The sequence below is a fragment of the Acomys minous genome (assembly GCF_964271855.1).
Source record: "Acomys minous genome assembly, chromosome: 5".
NCBI lineage: Eukaryota > Metazoa > Chordata > Mammalia > Rodentia > Muridae > Acomys > Acomys minous.
In genome coordinates, this window is record NC_140494.1 from 15252040 (window position 1) to 15272514 (window position 20475).

The following is a 20475-nucleotide window of genomic DNA, read 5'->3' on the forward strand; positions in this document are numbered from 1 at the left end:
AAATTGTCCTGACTTTCACAGGCACAACATAGCATTGTGTACTTATGTACACATCAAAAAACATTATTGGTTAATTGTTTTTGCTTGGAACCCTTTTCACTTCTGTATTCTGGAAAAGAAAAAAGGTAAAAAAAAGAGAGACACAAGACTAAAAATGTTCACTTACTGAAGCTTACTCTACCACAAACTTCCTAGAGGGTAAATTAAAATTTAACATCAGGATTATCATTATACGTTTGCTCCACTGCTGTAAGTCAATCTGTCCCTGTTTCTTTCCTGATTTTTATCTGACTTGTCCAAGACTCAGGTGCCATTAGTGTATACACAAAGCCTTACAATACCATCTCTCAGACAACAGTTTTTCTAGTTATTTGCTAACTAAAGTGTTTTTGCTAATCAAAATTTCATTTTCACAACACTTTCTAACAAAAACACAGGCGGGAATAATAAAATTGTGAAGCCTTCTCTACTCTGTCCTTCCACTTCCAGTGTTTCCTAGGATTCTATAAGCTACCTCACTGCCCACCAGCTGCAGGCATTCCACCATGGAGACTGGCCAGGCTTGCTGAAACATTCCTACAAAAGAAAGGCTGTTGGTGCAGAAGAGTTTTAGCAAATTTATCTTCCTGCTTTCAGGCTGGCTTGTCCACAGGTAGAAATGCTAGGTCAAAGACCATGCTTTGTATGTTGGTAACAAAATTAAGACTCTCCTCTAAATACTGCAGTCATTTTCATTCTCACCAGCAGGAAACAAGAGTTTATTAATGTCCTCCACCTTTAGCAGTAATGTCCTTTTATCATCTTTTTCCTCATCTGAAGTAATTCTACAGATGAGACCAAAGAAAACTCACCACAGACAAACATTTAATCGAGACCTGGGCTAGACATTTTTATGTCATTTCGAGGATTGTCCTTGTGTCCCCTTTCTAGTCACCATCCCTAAAAATAATTTAAATGAACCCTTTATGAAAAAGCAACTACACCTATCATTTATTCAGTACTCTACACACATGTTCATTTTTCTTACAATATGTGTGTAATGTGCATACACGTGTAAGTATACATATACATATGTGCATATCTGTCAGGTAAAAGATGACAGTGGATATCTTCCCTGATTTGAGGCAGAGTCTCTGACTGAACCTAGAGTTCACTCATTTTGGCTAATCTAGGTAGCTTGCTTACTCAGGGGATCCCCCAGTCTGCCTCCCAAGTACTGTGATTACATCTGGTGACCACACCTGCTAGGTTTTTATGTAGGCTCTGGAGGATCCTCATACTTGGATGGTAAGTGCTTTATCCACTGAGCCACCTCTCCAGTTGCATTTAATCTTATTTAAGCCTCACAAAAGCTTAGAGTCAGACTTTGGATCATCTGGCTTCTGCTAGTTATTTAGCTCTTAAATACTATACTCAAGTTTATTTATTTAAAATTTGACTTTCTGGGGGCTGGAGAGATGGCTCAGAGGTTAAGAGCACTGTCTACTCTTCCAAAGGTCCTGAGTTCAATTCCCAGCAACCACATAGTGGTTCATAACCGTTTATAATGAGATCTGGTGCCCTTTTCTGGTGTGGAGGCAAAACATCGTATACTTAAGAAATAAATCTTTTTAAAAAATTAGACTTTATGGTATCTTTTTAGAAAGTATAAACGCTTTTCCTTGTAGTGTGCTTTTAAATTGTGCTTACATATTATCTTCTGTATCCCAAACTAACCACAGATATTCTCTGTTTCCCCTTGACTTTTCTATGGCTTTTGAGATGTCAAATTTCTAACCCATTTGGAACCAAATGAACACATGTGTCTTCAACAGTCCAAAAATACACACACGGAACTGAGGTAAGAAGATGGCAAGTTGGAGACCTGCCTGAACTACAGACTAAGTTCAAAGCCAACACAGGCAAGTCAGTGAGAGCCTATCTCAAAAGAAAATACACAATGTATCTCAATGTACAGTACCATCCACATAACCAAAAGTTTAAAACCTACTGCTCCGAAGGAGAAAATTTATAAACACAAGAGGCCTTTATATAATAGAACATGTCAGTCGGGGACCAAACTGTAGTATCCAAAGACTAGTAACCGACAAAGAGTACTTAATTATTCTTTTTTTATTAAGTAGACAACTCTACTTAATAGACACTCATTCATACTTTCCACAACTCCACATGTCCCTAGATGATGCTGCAGCTGCAAGCAGATTTACAGAAAGTCCACAAAGTCTTTGACATCATCTTTCATGGAGAGCTGGAGACCATTCCCCCTTCCTTGAATCTAGGTGGCCTGACTTGCCCTGACCACAGTGGAGGTGACATTATGTGACTTCCAGGTTATAGAAGACCACAAACGGCTACTTCTACTATAACACTCTTACAAGCCTGGCTCCCTTAAGAACCTACCATGATGCTAAGGCCAATGTTTGACTCTTGGTTGAGTCAGAAAGTGAGCTCCTGGCTCAGATCCAACATCAATGACCAGCCATGCAAGGGAATCACATAAATCCAGTTCAGGGAGTCCCTAAACCAGACTCCAAATGTGGCTCTATAGTAGTTACTTCTGTGGTGCTGTAACCAAAACATGTGACAACATGTTTTCAGAGGGTTCAATTCATAGCTGTTTGGCACCATGCAGGTAGGCAGAGCACAATGGTGATGAAGGTGTCTGGAGAACATTATAATGGCCCAGCAGGATACACAGAAAGAGGAATATGGGAAGGGGCCAGAGCAAGCTATTACCCACAAGAATACGCCCAATCTGCACGACCAACTTCCTCCAACCAAGTCCCAACACCTATCTTCCATCACTTTTCAATATAGGCAACATCTTATGAACCAGCCAAAGGTTCAACCATTAGATCAGAGCCTTTAGTGTGCTTTACTTTCCTACTTTGTTTTCTTTCCTTCCCTTTTGTTTTAAAGGTAAGATCTCAGTATTTAGGCTGAGACTACCTCAAATTTACTATGTATCCCAGGCTGGCTTTCCAGGTTATGTCTTACAAACAGCTATACAGTCTCTGTTGGCTGTTCTGACTTTCATGCCAAGTAGCCTTGTGCGTAGAGGCAAGTCTCTGGGTGATCTAGAGGCTGAAGGGCTCTGCCTTTGTGCAGTACAGGAAATACACCTTCACTAGCATAAGCAAAAGAACTGTGAAGTTGTCCATTACTACTTTATACCTCAGCACACCCTAATCTCTATGTCCAACATCAAAGAGATTCCTTCTCTTATCAGTTATTCATGTTTCAAAACTAATAAACATTACATTTAAATGGATAATTCATTCTTTCATCAAGTCCAAAATACAAAAACATAGGCATCTGTAGGTTTACATTTCCCTGTTCCTAACTCTAAAAAAAAAAAAAAAAAAAAGAACTGCTTACTGCTGAAGATCCATTAAGACCTTGTCAAGTGGTACCCTAGCACCCTAAAAATAGTAATGCATTCCCACCCAAAACAAGCAGTTTATTTTGATCAGTAGGATCAAACTGTACAATCATCATGTTTATATTTAAAATCATCTAGTGCCTATAAATATCTGACTGGCAACTGAGCAGAAACAAGTTAATCATAGCTAGGTACTGGAGCTAGAAACGTGTAGATGCACCTGGTCTGGTGTATTCTGATTTGGACCATCCTCCTGGATGTGTTCAAGCTAGCACCTTACGAAGTGGTGACAGTGCTGGGCTAATGTGGGAGTCACACGGAGATGCATGGTATGAAAGAAATTAGCTCATACCAGCATCCTGAAGGTCCCTAATGCCTCTCACTAGAAGATGAAGTAACTAATACCTTCTGAATGACTGACTGGTGTGTAATTCTAGCTCTTGAGGTAGCTCCAGTCACATATCGCCAGAGAGCAAAACACCTTTGAAAAGCAACAATTTCCACTACCTTTGTGGTAAAGATGACTGGACCTAGTACCAAATGTTCTCTCAATTTTTATTTAAGTGTTCAGTACTGTGTTGGGTTCACAGGGAGGCTCTAGTCAAAATGCAACACCTCTCTTCTCCTTGGAACCCTTTTCTAGAAACCACCATTCGATGTGGTGACACATACCTTTAATCCCAGAATTCAGGAGGCAGAGGCAGACAGATCTGTGACAGCCTGGTCTACAGAGGGAGTTCTCGCACAGCCAGGGCCACACAGAGAAACTGTCTTGAAACAACAACAACCACCACCACCACCACCACCACCACGACCAAAACAAAAGAACCTAAACAACAAAATAAAATACCAGAAAGCCAGTCCAAAATAGCCCTCCCAAATTCCTAAAGCACTTTCTTACAACAGGATAGGGGATGAACAGCCTTAGCTGGTATGCATGATTGGAACTACATGAAATCATCGCCAGTGTACAAACCAGAAACTTTTGTCCTGTATGGGCCAGACTTTCTCAAAAGCAAATGTGTGTATGTGTGTGTCAACTTGCTTTTGTAGAGTCTGGCCTTGAACTCAGAGATCCATCCACCTGCCTCTGCCTTTCTGAGTGCGGAGATTACAGGCGTGCACTACCATGCCTGGTGCAAATATACTTTTTAAGACACAGGAACAAATACAGAGACATTAAAAACACTAGATTATTTCATCAGAAATCCCTTAAATAACTTGTATCACCTATAATATAAACTAGGACAGCTTTGAGATGCACTTTTCTATTAATTAAATTCTGAGAGTTAATAAATACTACTAACCCAGGCTCTCTCCCTAAACTGTATTGCTGAAACTATTATTTTTATTTATGTATTTATTTATGTATGTATGTATTTTTTAAGATAAAGGCTCCATTGTACAGCCCTGGCTGTCCTAGAACTCATGATGTAGACCAGATTGGCCTCAAACTTACAGAGACACAACTGCCTTGGTCAGGCTTATTCTGAGGCCTGGGACTTAAAGGAGTGTGCCACAATGCCCAGCTTAAATTGTATTTTTAATTTTTGGTATAATAAAGAATATATACTCGGCCAGGCGTGGTGGCACACACCTTTAATCCTAGCACTTCGGAGGCAGAGGTCAGCAGATCACTGTCAGTTCAAGGACAGCCTGGTCTGTAGAGTGAGACCAGGACAGCCAAGGCCACACAAATAAACCCTGTCTGGGGGAGGGGGGTGGAGGATATATATACTCAACTTTTTATTAGGCCTAGTTTATAAATTTTCCCTTCTCTTGCTCATCTGAAAACCAAAAGTGGCAAGGAACTACTAAAACTGGCACCAAATTCATTATCTCTTCTTCCAAATTTGCATACATACTCCAACCTTCCCAACCCTCTAATGAGGACAAGCTGCTTTTCCATTTCTCAGAAGCCTTAAAGAAACTAGGATGGGGAGTAGTAAGAGCTCACTGGGGCACATCCTCATAGTACTAGGACAACCACAATAAAAAGTAGAAGCTGAAGTATAGCTCAGCATGTAAGACTCCTGCAGAGGACCCAGGTTTGGATCCCACCACCCACACCAGGCAGCTCATAACCTCTGTAAGTCCAGTTCCAGGAATTATGACACCCTCTTAAGGCCTCCATGGGTAACATACGTGTGGTGTGTACTACAGAAAAGCAGGCACACACATACACACAATAGTGGTAGCAGTAGTAACAACAACAGCAGCAGCAGAACAAAGATTAACTGAATTACAAAGAATACAAAACAATAAAGCAATTTTGGGATTTGTGAGTTTCTCAGAACTGATTTATCTGTGTGAGTGTGCATGCATGTGTCGGTGAGTGTGTGTTGTTGTTTAAACAAGCAGAGGCCAGAAGAGGGTGTCAGATGTCCTTTACCACTCTCTGACCATTCCTCTCAGGCCAAGTTCTCTCCCTGTACCTGGGGTACACAATTTCTACTCTAGGCTATAAGCCAGCAAAGCCCCAAGTCCTGTTTCTGCCCCCTGGGAGCTGTGGTTAAAGGTATGCATGGTACACCTGGGTTTTTATGTGGCTGCTCAGCAGCAGACACTCCTAGTCACAGAGCCAACTCTCTAGTCTCTTCTCAGAACTTTCAATAATTCCCAGTGTAATCCAGCAATTCTCAGGTTTCTAAATAAAAAAATAAGAACATACTTATACAGAAATTTGCAATGTGAACATTCATAATAGCCCTGAATGGATAAGGAAAATGTGGGATATCCATATAATAGTTTACTATTCAAAAACTTTAAAAACGTAGCACTTATTTTTGTAAGAAGCCATTTATATAAAATATCCAAACAAGTAGACCAAGGAAATACAACATAGATTTGTGTTGTCAGGAGCTTAACAGGAAGGTAGGATGTTTAATAACGATTGTCACCTTGACAGTCGAGGCTCACCGAAGAGACAAGCTTCTGAGCCTTCCTGTGAAGCATTATGTAGATTAGGCTAAATGAAGGGGGGAGGCCCACTCCAAGGACTGGGATCCTAGACCACAGGAAGCAAAGCAAACTGAGAGCCAGCGTGTATCTCTTTAGCCCTGCATATAGGTCCAGTGTGAGTAGCCTCCACCTGCTCCTGCTGCCTTCACTATCCTCACTACAGACAACTATATTCCCACAAATTCCCAGAATCATAAATTGTTTCAGTTAAGTATTTTTTTTGTCTTGAGGAGAAAGTGCACTTAGGGGACAGACTGCTTAAGGATGTGGGTTTCGTTCTGGGAAGATGAAAATCACTTCTAAAACAGACTATGGTGATAGCTGTACAACTCTGTGGATGTTATAAAAGCCACTAAACTGTTTGTTTTCAATAGGCAAATTACACAGTATATAAGTTACATTTCAATAAAACTTCTTAAAATTATTAACTAGTGAACTCCTATGCCTGGGGTAGCAGGATAAGGGAGGCTTGAAAAGAACCCCAAACTGACCTAGAACCATAAGAGCAACTTAACTGGAATTTGCTTCCTACAGAAATCCATAGGCTCTGAAAGAAGATGTATGGCAGAAAGCGGTGTTACAAGCCTGAGTAAACATGAGGCTGAGTAGGAACCAGGATAGTAACAGAAATTTTTTCAGAAAAAAGAGTTCCACGTGGAATTCAGCGAAGTCTGATTCAGACTCCTGTTTGAGGAAGATCACCAAGCCCAGAAAGGCAACGGTAGAAATCAGGGTGCCTCTTGGTGGTGCATGTCTTTAATCCCAGCACTTGGGAGGCAGAGGCAGGCAGATCCCTGTGAGTTCAAGGCCAGCCTGGTCTACAAAGCAAGTCCAGGACCCAAGGCTACACAGAGAAACCCTGTCTTGAAAAACAAAAAACAAAGACAACAACAAAAAAGAGTTCCATGCCCCTCTTCCTTGAGATTATGCATGAAAGATCCAAACAAGTTCTAAATTTTTCTATTGTGAGCTGGGAATGTGGGATGGGGATGGGATTCTGGGTCTTGTTCAAGCCTGCCATTTCATCCAATTCACTCCATCTCTGCATTGGAAAGGTCAAATTCTGAACGTGCTACAACAACAAAATGTAAAAGTTCATGAAATTTATAGTCAGGACTTACTAGATGAGCTAATGGACTAGAGCTTCAGAAATATTTCAGTCTGCTGGGTGGTGGTGGCACAGGCACTTGGAAAGCAGAGGCAGGCAAGTCCAGGACAGTCAAGTGTACATAGAAAAACCCTGTCTTGAAAAACAAAAGAAAACAAAACAAAAATCACTGTGTCCTGGAGTGCCCACAGAAATCCAGCCTGCTCTCTGAGCCCAGTTAGTTTCCTGGCTGTCAGATATGACAACTGAGTGAGTTCTAGTCAAAGGAGCACAAGTGGAAAAGATGTGTGCTTCTTCCTGTTGGCCCTAGCATGTTCTTTCTTTCCCAGGGCTGATGGGATATAGATATAGGTCTAGACAACAGAAGATGGCAGAGCCACACATTGGGGGATGCACTTAAGTCAGCCCTTAGAAGAAACAAGAGCCCTACTGAATAACTTCTGACCACTAAATGTATTGATATATACTAAGACAGGAATTCCCACGGTATCAGGGCCTATCATAGTGGTGCAAACAAATCATTACTAATGTACTTATTGTAGGACACTTCAGCTTAAGGTACAGGAATACTGATTAGAATCATTAGACTTTATAGGCTACTATCAGAAAGGTCTCTCAGCAGCTTCCCCTGTGAAACAAAAGAAATATCAGGAGTTTGATACTGACACCAGTTTATACATTTTTTTCTTGATACCAATTTCTTGCATCATGGATGAGTGTAATCATTACATTGAAAAAAATTTAAATAGTATTTACTATTATTATTTGTGTGTATGTGTGTACATGTCAGCTATAGTGTACATGAAGAGATCAAAGGACAGTTTTCAGAAAAGAGTCTGTTTTCTTTTTCCACTGTGAATTCTAGGGATCAAACTTACCCTCTGAGTCCTATTACCACTCTTGTGAGTCATACTGTTTTTTCCTAATATCAATCACAGCTCAAGAGAGAAACATATTACTACAATGCAAGAGACATGATTGTAACCCTGAGTCATAGGAACCTAATATACGATAAACAATGTGAATGATGAGTAGTGTTCTGGGTATAGCTCAGTGGTTTAATGCTAGCATGCACAAGGCTCTGGTCCACAACACGGCAAAAACTTAAAGGCAAATTTCTTAGTTGATGAGTATACTATTTAATGAAAGTATCAGGAAAACTAAACTCCTGTACAGAGAGAAAAATTAACTTGCTATTTGCCCCTACAATTAATTTTTTTTTTTACATTTTATTTTGTTAGTGATAAATTTGGATCATCTTTGTGAAATGTGATTCATAATATTTGGATAGATTTTTATTTGCTTATCTTCAATCAAGTTATAATAGCTAGTGAGTACCTGCCTATAATCCCAGCAGTTTGGGAGGCTAAGGCAAGGAGATCACTGTGAAATTCAAAGCAGCCTATGCTATATAATCAGACACCCCCACCCCGAAAAAAGGCAGGAGAAAATAACAAAAGATTAAAACTAGCTTTCTAGCCATACAAGTGCATACATGCCCTAGTGCCCAATTTTCAAGTGAGTGAAGGGCCCAAACTTGGAAAACAGAACCTTGAAACTGGAAGTAGTGACCTTGGGCCACTAAGGTCACACCTATTCAGCACCAAACACTGCCTGCCAAATAGCAAGTACTAACCCAATATGTCTGTTGATACTAACTTTGTAAAATAAGTTACTGAAAAAATTCGTAAAGACTCTTCAAAGCACTAGAGGTAGGAGCAGGAGGATCAGGAGGTCAAGGTCTTCATCAATTATATAGTAAGCTCTGATGCCCTTGTTAGGATAACAAATCCCTTGACTAGAAGAAAAGGCAGAAAATCCAAGGTTCTTGTTCAACTTAGACAAATGTTAAATGTAGCCACTACTCTGGTGATTAAAAAGCTGAAATTCAACTGGGCAAGCTGGCTAAGGCTGGAACAAATAATGAGCTGTACTGGCTACTAATGCATACCCATCCTGAGTTAGGGACATCTCAGGCAAGTTATCTCCTGTCCACCAAATTCAGTAATGGATTTTACATGCAAGAAGTACAGATAACTAAAGAAGTCATGTGGGTTTACTTTTGTTAATGTCACCTGTCCAATTCTAGTATTAACTTCACTTGCTCATACCCCTTTAAAAGCTACCTTCGACCACGTCTTAGGGAAGAGTTGGGGGATAGAAGGACCTGAAAGGGACAGGAGATCTACAAGGAGAACAACAGAACCAACAAATCTGGGCCCAGGGGTACCTAAAGAGACTGATGCATCAACCAAGAACCATGCATGGAGAGGACCTAAACCCCTGCTCAGATGTAGTCCATAGGTAGCACAGTTTCCATGTGAACCCATAATACGGAGAACAGGTGCTGCCTCTGACATGGACCCTGTTGCCTACTCATTGATTACTTCCCCCTGGCGGGGCAGCCAAGCTAGCCCACAGAGGAAGAGAATGCAGGCAGTGCTGAGGAGACTTGATAGGCTGGGGTCAGATTACACGGGAGGACTAGGGGAAGAGGGGGAGGGAGAGGGAGGATGGGGGTCAGGAGGAAGCAAGGAAGGGGGCTACAATCAGGACGTAAAGTGAATAAATTAAGAATAAACCAACTTTAAAAAAAAAAAAAGAAACACCCTTTTAACAGTGAGGACTTACTTAACTGAGGAGGCAGAACAAAAGAAAGGCACAGAGATAAACAGACCTTGGGTCTTCAATTGTAATAAAGACTATCCCTACTTTCAGGTTATAAATTGCTATGTTTAAATAAAGTCATCTTTTATTATATCTTAATTTTATTCTAACTTAAAGTTATACCTAAGTTATTTTTGAGTTAGTTTAGACAAGTTAGATACACATTAAAAAGAACTATGCTTCTCACTTAGCAGCTGGTGGCCCTGGTCAAGTCATTTATCTTTGGGGGCCATGGCTACCATGGCAGTAAAACAAGAGTGCAACATGGACAAGGGACAGCACGGGAGAGGAGTGAATAAGGAGCACAGGAAGGCCAAATTCCGTAAGGGCTGCAGGGCCTTGACAGGGACCGTCACATGGGACTGGGTAAGAATCCTGGTTATTTCAAAGTCTATACATTTTTGTCTTGTGAAATGGTAGTGGTGTTTTGAATTAGTGGTTACAGTTTTGTTTGTTTTTCTAAGATAAGGTTTCATGGAGCTCAGGCTGACCTCCAACTTACTAAGGTGAGGATGACCCTTAAATCTTGATCCTTCTGCCTCCACCTCCCATGTGGATGTGTCACTATGCCTAGCTGGTAGTCATGAAAAATGTGACATTGATAGAGAAATATAGTTAAAACATGCTTGGTCTAAGTTTAAAGACAATTCCTAGAAGGAAAAAAAATTGAAAATGCTGTATTCTGCAAAAGACAGGAAAATAAATCTTTAAGTATATGAAGAGAGAAATTCAAAGGCACATATTATCTGAGTTGTCTAATATGATAGTCACCATTTGTGGAAATCTTTTTAAATAAGTTAATTTAAATGAAATTAAATTGAAATTTTCATTCCCGAGTCATTGTAGCCATACAGCTCCATGTAATAAATGATGCCTACTGCACGAGGGATTTTTACTGCCTCAGAACATGCCAGCAAATATTCATGGCAAAAAACACAAGGCTGTCAATGAACCACAAAGTATGATCTTACTTATGCTGACTGGGCACATACTGAAATGTGAGTCAGTTACACTGTCAATTAAGCTGGGATATAAAGAAATAGGATAACCAAGGAGTTTTGCTCTCTCTATACTTTACCTTTTAATTTAAATCTGTATGTTTTTACTCATATAACCAGTAAAAGGCATAAAAATATTTTCAAACTAAATTAATAAACCATTTGGTCTTCTTTCTTTAACTTGAACAACAGCTTTACCCTGTTAAAGCGAAATATACTGATAGCAAAGTGTGTATGCTATCCTTAGGAACTCTTGTATTTCAGCCAGGCTCTGGAGGAAGTCTGCTCTGGGCCAAAGGTGACATCACCATCTCTGATGCAAGTCTCAGTTGGTATTTATCCCAGTTTTAATTATTTCTTGAATGAGGGGGATCCCTTGGGCCAGGGCAGTTAATGTATCTTTCCATTTAAACTTATATATTTGACAGCAGTTCACATTTCAGAAAGAGCAGCTTTGTGCGATCCCTTAAATTCCCCATGATGAGAATCCAGAGTTACAGTAAGCGGCTGCATGTCCTCTGAGTCTGTGCAGCTGACTGACAGAAGTGGCTACAGCCAATTCCAATAACTCTCTAGAGAACACCGCACTATCTTCAACTTTCCCCCAATAGAGGGTGGCACAAGAACAGTTGCTTTATTATTTAATTCCAAGCTCATACCCATACTGCTCACATGGGAAAGGTTGAGGAATGGGGGAATTCAGCCCAGGTTACGCAGTGAATTTTTGAGACTGAAACCCTGTGTCTCAAAAACAAAACAAAAAACAAAAGAATGCCTAAGATTTGATTTTTGTGACATATTGGGCCCTTTATTTTTCTAAGAAAAGAATTCATAATATGTATCACCAAAAACAATCTACAGACTGAAAGCAACAACTGTCAAACTTTCAACACTTTTCATAGAAACAACAAAATCCAAAAATTCATCTGGAAGCACAAAAGACACTGAGCAGCCAAAGCAAGACCGAGCAAAAAGAACAATCCTGGAGGTGCCTCATTTCAAGATGCACTACAGGCCGCAACAGAAACAGCATGGTACTGGCACAGAAACACATTTGTAGATTAGTGGAACTGACAGAAGATAGGAGGGAATAAACCCCACAAGGACAGCCACCTGATTTTTAACAAAGATGCCAAAGCCCATTTTTAAGAAAAGCCAGCATCTTCAACAAATAGTGCTAGCAAAACTGGATATCCATGTGTAAAGGAACAAAACTAACTCTGTACCTCTCACTTTAGGGGGAAAAAAACAATTCAAATCTAAATATAAGATTAACAGGAGTTGCTAGAGGGAGGCCTAAAGAAAGCACTTAAAGACACTGGCAAAGGCAAGGACTTTCTAGATGTATCAAAAAATGACAGCAAGAGCTGGCAAATGGGGCTGATGAAAGAAGACACATCTGACAGAAGTATCTCGGCTCCAAAAAGTAAAGACCAAGAAACCAAACAATCCAGTCAGTAAAGCAGCAAAGGAAATCAACAGGAAGCTGTCAAAATATGAAATACAAACAGCCAATAAATAGTCAAGAAAAAAAAAAAAGTTCAGCATTCTTGTTCATTCCATTTTGTCCTCAGTATGAGAGGCTAACATTAAGAAAGTGAGTATCAACAAACTATAGTTAGGATGATGGAAAAGGCAGCTCTTGTATGCTGCTGGTAGGAATGTAAATTAGTTTAACTAGTAATAAGGTTCCTAAGTAGTAATAATTAACAACAACAACAACAACAACAACAACCAGAACTATTGTATAAATCAGCTTTGCCACTCCTGGGGATATACCCAAAGAACTATAAATCAACATAAAACCACATTTTATTTTGTCTCAAGGTTTTTTTGTTTTTTGTTTTCCCCTTTTGAGATAATTTCTGGTTATGGAGGCCACGCTAGTCTCAAACTCAAGGTTCTCAGCTTCCTAAGGCCAGGATTACAGGCATGTGCCACCACACTTGGCTAAAAATTTTTGGTATCAGGGATCAAACCCAGAGCAGTACACACAGTGGGCAATTGCTCTACCAGGAAAGTACATCTCTGTACCACTCCCACCCCTGATTCCTGATAGCCGCAAAGTGAGCAATTTCACTCCTTAAATCATTCTATGCTGGGCTTCTGTCCCACCACAGACCCAAAACACTGACAGACCACAGACAGAAAGCCCTAAAAATATGAGTCAAAAATCAATCTTTCATTCTTTAAACTACTTCTCCTGGGTATTTTCTATAGAGATGAAAAGGCTGGCTAATACAGTGCTCAGTGTAGGACAATGCTAAGGAATCTTCTAGGATGTAGTTTACAAATGGCAAAAACACACCTTAATGGGGCAAGAAGACCTTGAGTTTTAGTGCTCCATCTTCAATAGTTTTACTAAATTCCTTCAGAAACTGACATGGCAGAACAAATGAAGAATGGGTAGAGTATTAGATACGAAAGACCTTGGATTACCTCTGTAGCCTCACACTGGGGTTCCTAGCAAAGTTATCTTGCAGATAACCTCTTTCCTCCCACTGCCACCTAGGACAGAAATGAAATCTTCAGTCATTTGGACTTTTCATTTGCCTGAAAGTTTTCAAGTTTCCTCAAGCTCTTTACTGAGACCTATTTACTTTATCCCAATTTTAAATCATGTGGTAAGGCAAGTTATTGAAGGGGTCTTTTTAGGTAATCCTCAGTTATCTTACTTCTGCTTTTCCACATATTATTTGAAACGATTAAAACTCCATAGATTGAGCTATCATCTCCTTAGTTAAAATTAATAATCACTCCCTTCGGCAATGTTTTGAGAATGCATAGAATTTTAGAGTGGTATGCTGCTTCTATATTTGGGTGGTCCAAACAGTTAAAAGTACACTCTTCCCATAAAAATGAAACACGAAAATGGTTACACTTAAGTATTTTATAATATTTGTGTTACTTGCTTTAAATTAAACATAAAACCTCACATTTTGTTTATGGTCTTTCAATATTACCCATAAAACGGAATAAAAAGACAATAAGGAAAATTCTATAAAAACAAAAGCATAGTAATATCTTACTGGATATTTTTCTTTTATTTGAACCTACAGTTTCAACACAGTAAGCTAAAACAACTTGTAAATGCATTACACCAAATGTTGGGTATATATTAATCCTTTCAGGTCACAGGGGAGCTATTGAAGAAATTCCTGCTCCTTATACTGACTATTGCCTACTGGCCCAGAAGCAGTACTTTGCCTATTAGAGATAAAACATTATCTACCCATTCTCTAAAGGCTCATTATTTGTTGTTTACTTAAACTAGTAGAGAATGAAGAGGCCAAGTGAGGAAGGAAAAGTTTTATATTTTAACACTGACAAACTTAAGCTACTTAAAGAAAACTTGGGTTTCCACAAAGCACTATCAATTCATGAGCCAAATGAAACAGCATGACTTCCTTAAATTGTACTGTCTAAATGGGAATCAGAAAAGCATTTCAACAAGAGAATAACAGCAACTCGAGTTTCACTAATTTCTCTACATTTCAGTAGATAATAAATCCATTTATTAATTTTTCAAGCTATCACACATTGTCTATTCCTGGTTAAAACAACCTAACCCACTGGGCAGCTCTACATTTTGATTAAGCATCCTAACATATAATTAATGTGCTGATGTATTAATCTGGAAACCTCTGAAGAGGGCTCAAAACGCCTTTGGATGCTCTTCTGGGAACTTCAAACAGACTACAGGAAGGCATCAGACTGTCCCGGACCAATGGACGCAGAGATAAGGAAGTTTTTGCACCAAGGGTATCCTCACCTGTGTAAGCAAGGAAGCTCTAATCCTCAACCTTAAATATCAACCACAGAACAGTATTAACCCTGTAAGAGACAAGTGCAGGGTCTCCCCAGAAAGGTAGCAGACAGGTGCTCAAGTTACTTGAGTGATCCATTCGCTTCTATCTGGACCCATTTCTGACAGGAGAGCTAGTGTTTCAAAAAATAAACATTCATATTTAGCTATCACAGGCAGATTTCTATTAATCATAAACAGAACTCAGGCTCAGATTTCTGTTGAATTTCCTCTACTGGCTTAAAAAAAAATCTAGACTTGAAAGATAACATTCAGTACTTGCAGCTGCCACCGAACTGTTTGCTGAAAAAAAAAAATTAAAAAGCAACTCGCCAAGGGGAGATATATGTAGTCAGCTTTTCTCTTTCTTCATTTGTCATTTAATATTTTATAAAGCATTTAAGATCAATAAAGCCTCCCTTCTTAAATAAAGCTTAAAGTAAACGTTGAATAAAACAAGAAAATACTTGAAAGACTCTCCATGAACTGAATAAATAAGCCATCTGTGACTCAGGGTTCCCTATCTTGTTTTTAGGCTTGACCCACTTCTACAGTCACCATGGTTCGCAGAACCTCACTTCTAAGGGGCAGCGGGACCGACTCTGTGCCAGCGCATAGTTTGAATCCAACAGGGTAAAAAAAAAAAAAGACTGAGGCAAACAGCACCTACAAAAAGGACACTGGTCTTTATTTAAAATGATCTCCCAATCCCGCCTTTAAAACAGAACTTCAATACCAGCCTTAACCAGAAGCAGTCTTTTCTCCAACAGAGGGACAAATCAAGTCTGTAGGGGAGAAAAGAGGGCAAGCACAGATTAAGAAGCCGATCAAGTGTTAAAAGTACTCGGTCCATTTGGCTTTGGAGACCAGACACCAGGTTTGCAGGCAGGATAAGATCGGGGCCGCGGGAACTCGGCTCACCAGTCAGCTCTGCTCTAGAAAGCTCGGCGAGCGGGCAAGCTCAGAGGTCGCCAGGCCGAATGTCCTCAGGCGTCCGCCGAGACCTGTATCCTCCCACCTCCCCACCCCCTTACCCTCCGGGCGCCCCTTTCCCGGCTTGGGAGGCAGAACTTTGCGCTGCTCGGCGCCAGCAGACCCGAGACCGCCCGGGGCGCATCCCTACCCCACTCCCTAGGACCGGCCTTGCTGGTTTTCGTCTCTACAGGGGGCTAGTGGCGGCAGGGGGTTGGGGGAGGGCAGTGCGAAAGTACTAGAAGGATGCCGAGGCGCAAGCCGCGCGACTTGCATCCCCCCCCCCCCGCCCGCCTCGTCCCGACGGCCCAGGATGCCGCCACCACCACAAAGGGAAGGGCCCGGCCCCCTTGCTGGGCTCCCACCCCGAGCCACTCGCCGTGGCTGGGTGAGGCCGGCCGGCGGGGGCGCGCGGCAGGTGACATCCGTGTCGCGGGTCCCCGGGCCCGAGTCGCAGTCTCCCCGCCCACCTCGGGCCTCGCCCACCACCATGAGCTCCCCGAGAGCCGGGAGACCGGCACCTCACAATGGTCTCGGGACCGGGGCCGCCCCTCCCGCCCCCGCCAGCTGAGCGGTCGAGGGGCTCCCGCGCGCCACGAGCGGGCGCAGGAGCCCTGAGGTGCGCGCGGTCCCCGCCCTGTCGCGCCCGCGCACCACCTCCTACCCTTTGGCGTGTTCCGTCTCCTCCTCATTGTCTCCGTCTATTCCGCACGTGTCCTGGTCGTCCAGCTCTAGGCTCTGCTGGCTGGCCGCAGACTCGCTGTCCTCCGCCATCGCGGCGGCTCCGAGCGGCTGGGGAAGGCGGCGCTCCGAGCGGCAAGCGAGGCGCGACACGGCAGGCGCGGCCGCAGCTCGCTCTAGTGCCGCCCACCCTCGGGCCCCCAAGTCTGGAGTCTGCGGCTCCGCCCACCCCGCAGGCCCCGCCCACCGCGGCAGGCACGGCCCCGCCCACTTGCTTGCGGCTCCCGCCGTCTAAAGCTGTGGAGCCCGCCTCAGTCAGCGTGGGCCCCGCCCACATTGCGTGCCCTCTCCCGCCCACGTCGTCGGCTCGCCCGCCTCAGCAGTCACGGCCCCGCCTACCTCGCCTTCCCACTTCCGCCTATCTGAGCTAGTGAGGCCTCGCTCAGCTCGTGGTCCCGTTTCCGCCTCAGCCAGCGAGGCCCCGCCCACCTCGCCTGCCCGCTTCGGCCCAACTCGGCCGGCACAGCCCCGCCCATCTCGCTGGTTCGTTTGGCTCCTTTCTGGCGACGCGGTCCCGCCCACCTCAGCCAACAGGAGGGCGAGGCGAGGCGAGGCCTGCGCTTCTTCCTCAGTCTGGAGACCTGAGGCGGGGAGTTGTGGGAGAAACCGTAGAGCCCGAGCCGAAGGCCGTAGGGGACGGGGCGTGGCCTAGTTTGGGGCGCACGTGTGGCTCTATGGCGGGACCTGGACGCTCTAGGTCACTGCAGGGTTGGATTTCAGTGCTGTGTGTCAGCGTTTGCGAGCCCTGGCCGCGCGCCTCTCTGCCTGTCTATGTCCCTCAGTGCTCTCGACTTCTGTAGGGATTTTTTTTTTTTCACCCAGGACTGCGATTCCCTGAAGCTCTTCCTGCCTCGTCTCCCACATGTACTTCAAAATTTTCCATTTCATGTTTCAATATCTTATGCTTATCTTGCCAAAGTCAGAGTCTCACAACCTCCCCCCTCCCCCCAAGCAGCCTCAGAGCCTTAAACAAACAAACAAACAAATAACCGCAACGGGTTTTGGGGGGTTACGAGAGGGGGGGTGTTTTTCGTGTTTGTTTGTTGTTGGTTTTTTTTGTTTGTTCGTTTTTTGTCTAGATGGGTTTGGCTGAGAGCAGGACGAACATTTTGTGAGAAATAGTGAAGATGTCCAAATTGAGGGATTTAGGTAGTTTGAGGCGGGTCATTCTGCTTCCTCCTAAGTGAAGGTCACGAGCTAGGCCTCCAGGCAAACGTGTACGGGGTGGGGGGTTGGGATGGGGTTGAAATCATCCTTTAGCAGTAAACAGGAGAGGAAGGAAGCCAAGCTTGGTAAAAAGATTAGGAGTTCCGTAGGGCCAGCATCCACTACGTATGGAGTTTAAGGACATTTTGAGCTATGAGAGACCTTGTCTCAGGGAAAATTTAGGGCTGGGGATTGAGGAAAGAGACCACCCCCCTCTCCCGCCCCCACACACAACCCTGTGCACACCAGATAAGACACGGGTGAAATTCACACTGCTGTTAAAGGCATCCCACAGCAGTCCTTTGCTTCCCAGGGATAGGAAATGTTCAAAGATCCCGCCAGACCATCCAAATCCTGCGTGGAGGTTTTATAAAGGCAGTTACTGAGAAAGTTATCAAAATTCTGTAAACGAGGGAGACGTCCTTAAAAGCCACCTGAAAAATTTAGTGTAATGCAGGGAGAAGCCCCCCAACCCCCTAACACACACACACACACACACACACACACACACACACACTGGAGAAAATGTGGTTAAAATGCTATGATCTAGAATGACCTAGAGACAAAAACCGCAGAGCAATTTCAAAGTCCAACATTTGATGTTCTTGGAAAAAGTGTCAAATGGGACCCAAACATGGAGAGAATGCAATTTTGCCCTTAACAATTACAACTATATCTGAGACGGGGTGAAATGTGGCTTCTAGACTCAGACTTTAGGATAAAGGCAGGGACAGAAGAGTAAGGATCAGGCCCGAGCTGCCGCCTCTGTGAACACAAACCACCGAATGACTAACCGTGTCAGATACTTAAGGAAGAAGGAGCCAGTGAGATTAGCCATTTTGACCTGTCAGAGGGGTTGGTGGCAGGAGGCTGGGGAAATCAACATCAAGATTAACATTTTAAAAGGGGACCAGTAGGCAAAGAAAGCATGGAAGCTCTTCTTCCCCTTAGCCCACAGGTCATGGGATAGAAAAGCATATAATATTCAAATATGTGAGAGGCTGGTGCTAGGTAATTGTCCTGTGACAGGTCATGTGCCTGTGGCCTAGTGCTTCTGGGGCTTTTCCCTCAGCCCACTAGTACACTCAATTCTCAGGAGTGCCATTCATTTCTTAATAAACTAGTTCTTTCCTTTTTTTTTTTTCCTCCCGAGACATGGTTTCTCTGTGTAGCCTTGAATTCTCTTTATAGACCAGATTGGCCTCGATCTAGTGCTGGGATTACAGGCATGCGCCTCTAACTCTCTTACCTAGTGCAGTTTCTTATCCTGGGACCCAAGAGACAGACGCTCTCTGAATTCAGATCCATGAATATAACAGGTTCAAGCATTGTTCAAACTCCAAGGCAAAGGAAATACAGCACACATTTATTTATTTTAACTTTCAAGAAAAATTGCCTAAGAAACTCTCAAAAAAAAAAAAAAAAAAAAAAAAAAAAAAAAGGACTGAGAAAGCAAACAATCCCAGAGAAATAAAGAGAGGGCATCAGAGTCCAGTAAACATCAGAAAATAATGACAGGTGAGGAACATCTGTTCTTCAGAACGGACAGGAGCAGAGCCAGACGCTCACACAGTGCTAGACTGAAGCCTTATATAAGTCAACGCTTCTCCGCAGAACATTAATCTTTTACAGGAGAGAAAAGTTTGTGGACAGTCCCGGGGGAGTCCTAAATTCTGTCGCCATGTACGGAAACTCACAGTGTCTCGGAAGGGCCTTCTCTCTCTGGCTCCATCCAGGCGTCTGGAAAGTCAGAGCCAAGTGACAGATTCGGCTCCACTCCCGTGGAGTGTTTGCCATTGTGTTAAAAGTGACCCTTGGGACATTCCTCTTCTGCTTGGCTCATCTTCATTTAGAAGTACAAGAACACGGGATGTGTGGTTGGTCTTGTTTATTTGTTTTTACACTGTATTCGTAAGTGTCATAAAATGTACAACATGGAGCTTACTGTCAAACATATTTTAAGTATATGGTTGATTTCTCTTCACACTACTAATAATCTAGAACACCTTTCACTTTGCTGAACTGTGCCTCTAAGCTACCACTCCTAATTTTTTTTTAAAAATGTAGCTTTGGAGGATCATACTTAGGTCCTCCTACGTCGGAGATAAACATTTTACTGACTGCAATAAATGCTTGGACAGTATCTCCCCTGACCAATACTCAAGGTTTTTGTTTTTGTTTTTTGTTTGGGTTATTTGTTTTGTTTTGTTTGTTTCTTTGGTTTTTTGTTTGGTTTTTCGAGACAGGATTTCTTTGTATAAGAGCCCTGGCTGTCCTGGAACTGTCTTTGTAGACCAGGCTGGCCTCAAACTCACAGAGACCCACCTACCTCTGCCTCCTGAGTGCTGAGATTAAAGGTGTGCACCACCACATCCAGTTAATAATCAAGCTTTTGAAGCCATGTAGAATGCATATAATGCATAAACTATTGGTAATTACAGTTATCAGTAGGAGAATATTCAATAAGAAATTTAATTTCAATGAGAAAAAAATTATATAAGTCAATGTGTCTGTGGGAGGATAGTGCATGTTAGTTGTAATTCTATACATATCTGGACCTCAAACATACGTGTGAGGATTCTCTCCTTTTCCTTCTCAGAAACTATAACGTGAACTGGAAGTGGGGTTGGGAGCT

The 20475-nt window shown here is 42.6% G+C and overlaps 1 protein-coding gene and 1 long non-coding RNA gene across 6 annotated transcripts in view; one reads left to right on the top strand and one right to left on the bottom strand.

Annotated features, from left to right (window-relative positions):
* NMT2 (N-myristoyltransferase 2) overlaps positions 1-16787 on the bottom strand; it is a 40922-nt gene extending 24135 nt beyond the window's left edge. For 3 of the 5 annotated variants that reach the window (XM_084781062.1, XM_084781061.1, XM_084781060.1), the window contains exon 1: positions 16273-16400. In XM_084781062.1, the coding sequence (XP_084637188.1) occupies positions 16273-16385 (113 nt within the window). In that variant the 5' untranslated portion in view covers positions 16386-16400. Of the gene's footprint in view, positions 1-7464; positions 7489-16272; positions 16401-16557 lie in introns of those variants that run through there. The other 2 variants (XM_084781063.1, XM_084781064.1) reach the window with 2 other exon arrangements.
* On the top strand, positions 7625-12693 carry LOC311597034. Its single transcript, XR_014779066.1, has 2 exons — positions 7625-9191; positions 9979-12693. It is a non-coding gene; the product is annotated as an uncharacterized lncRNA (long non-coding RNA).
* Positions 16788-20475: the final 3688 nt, after the last annotated feature.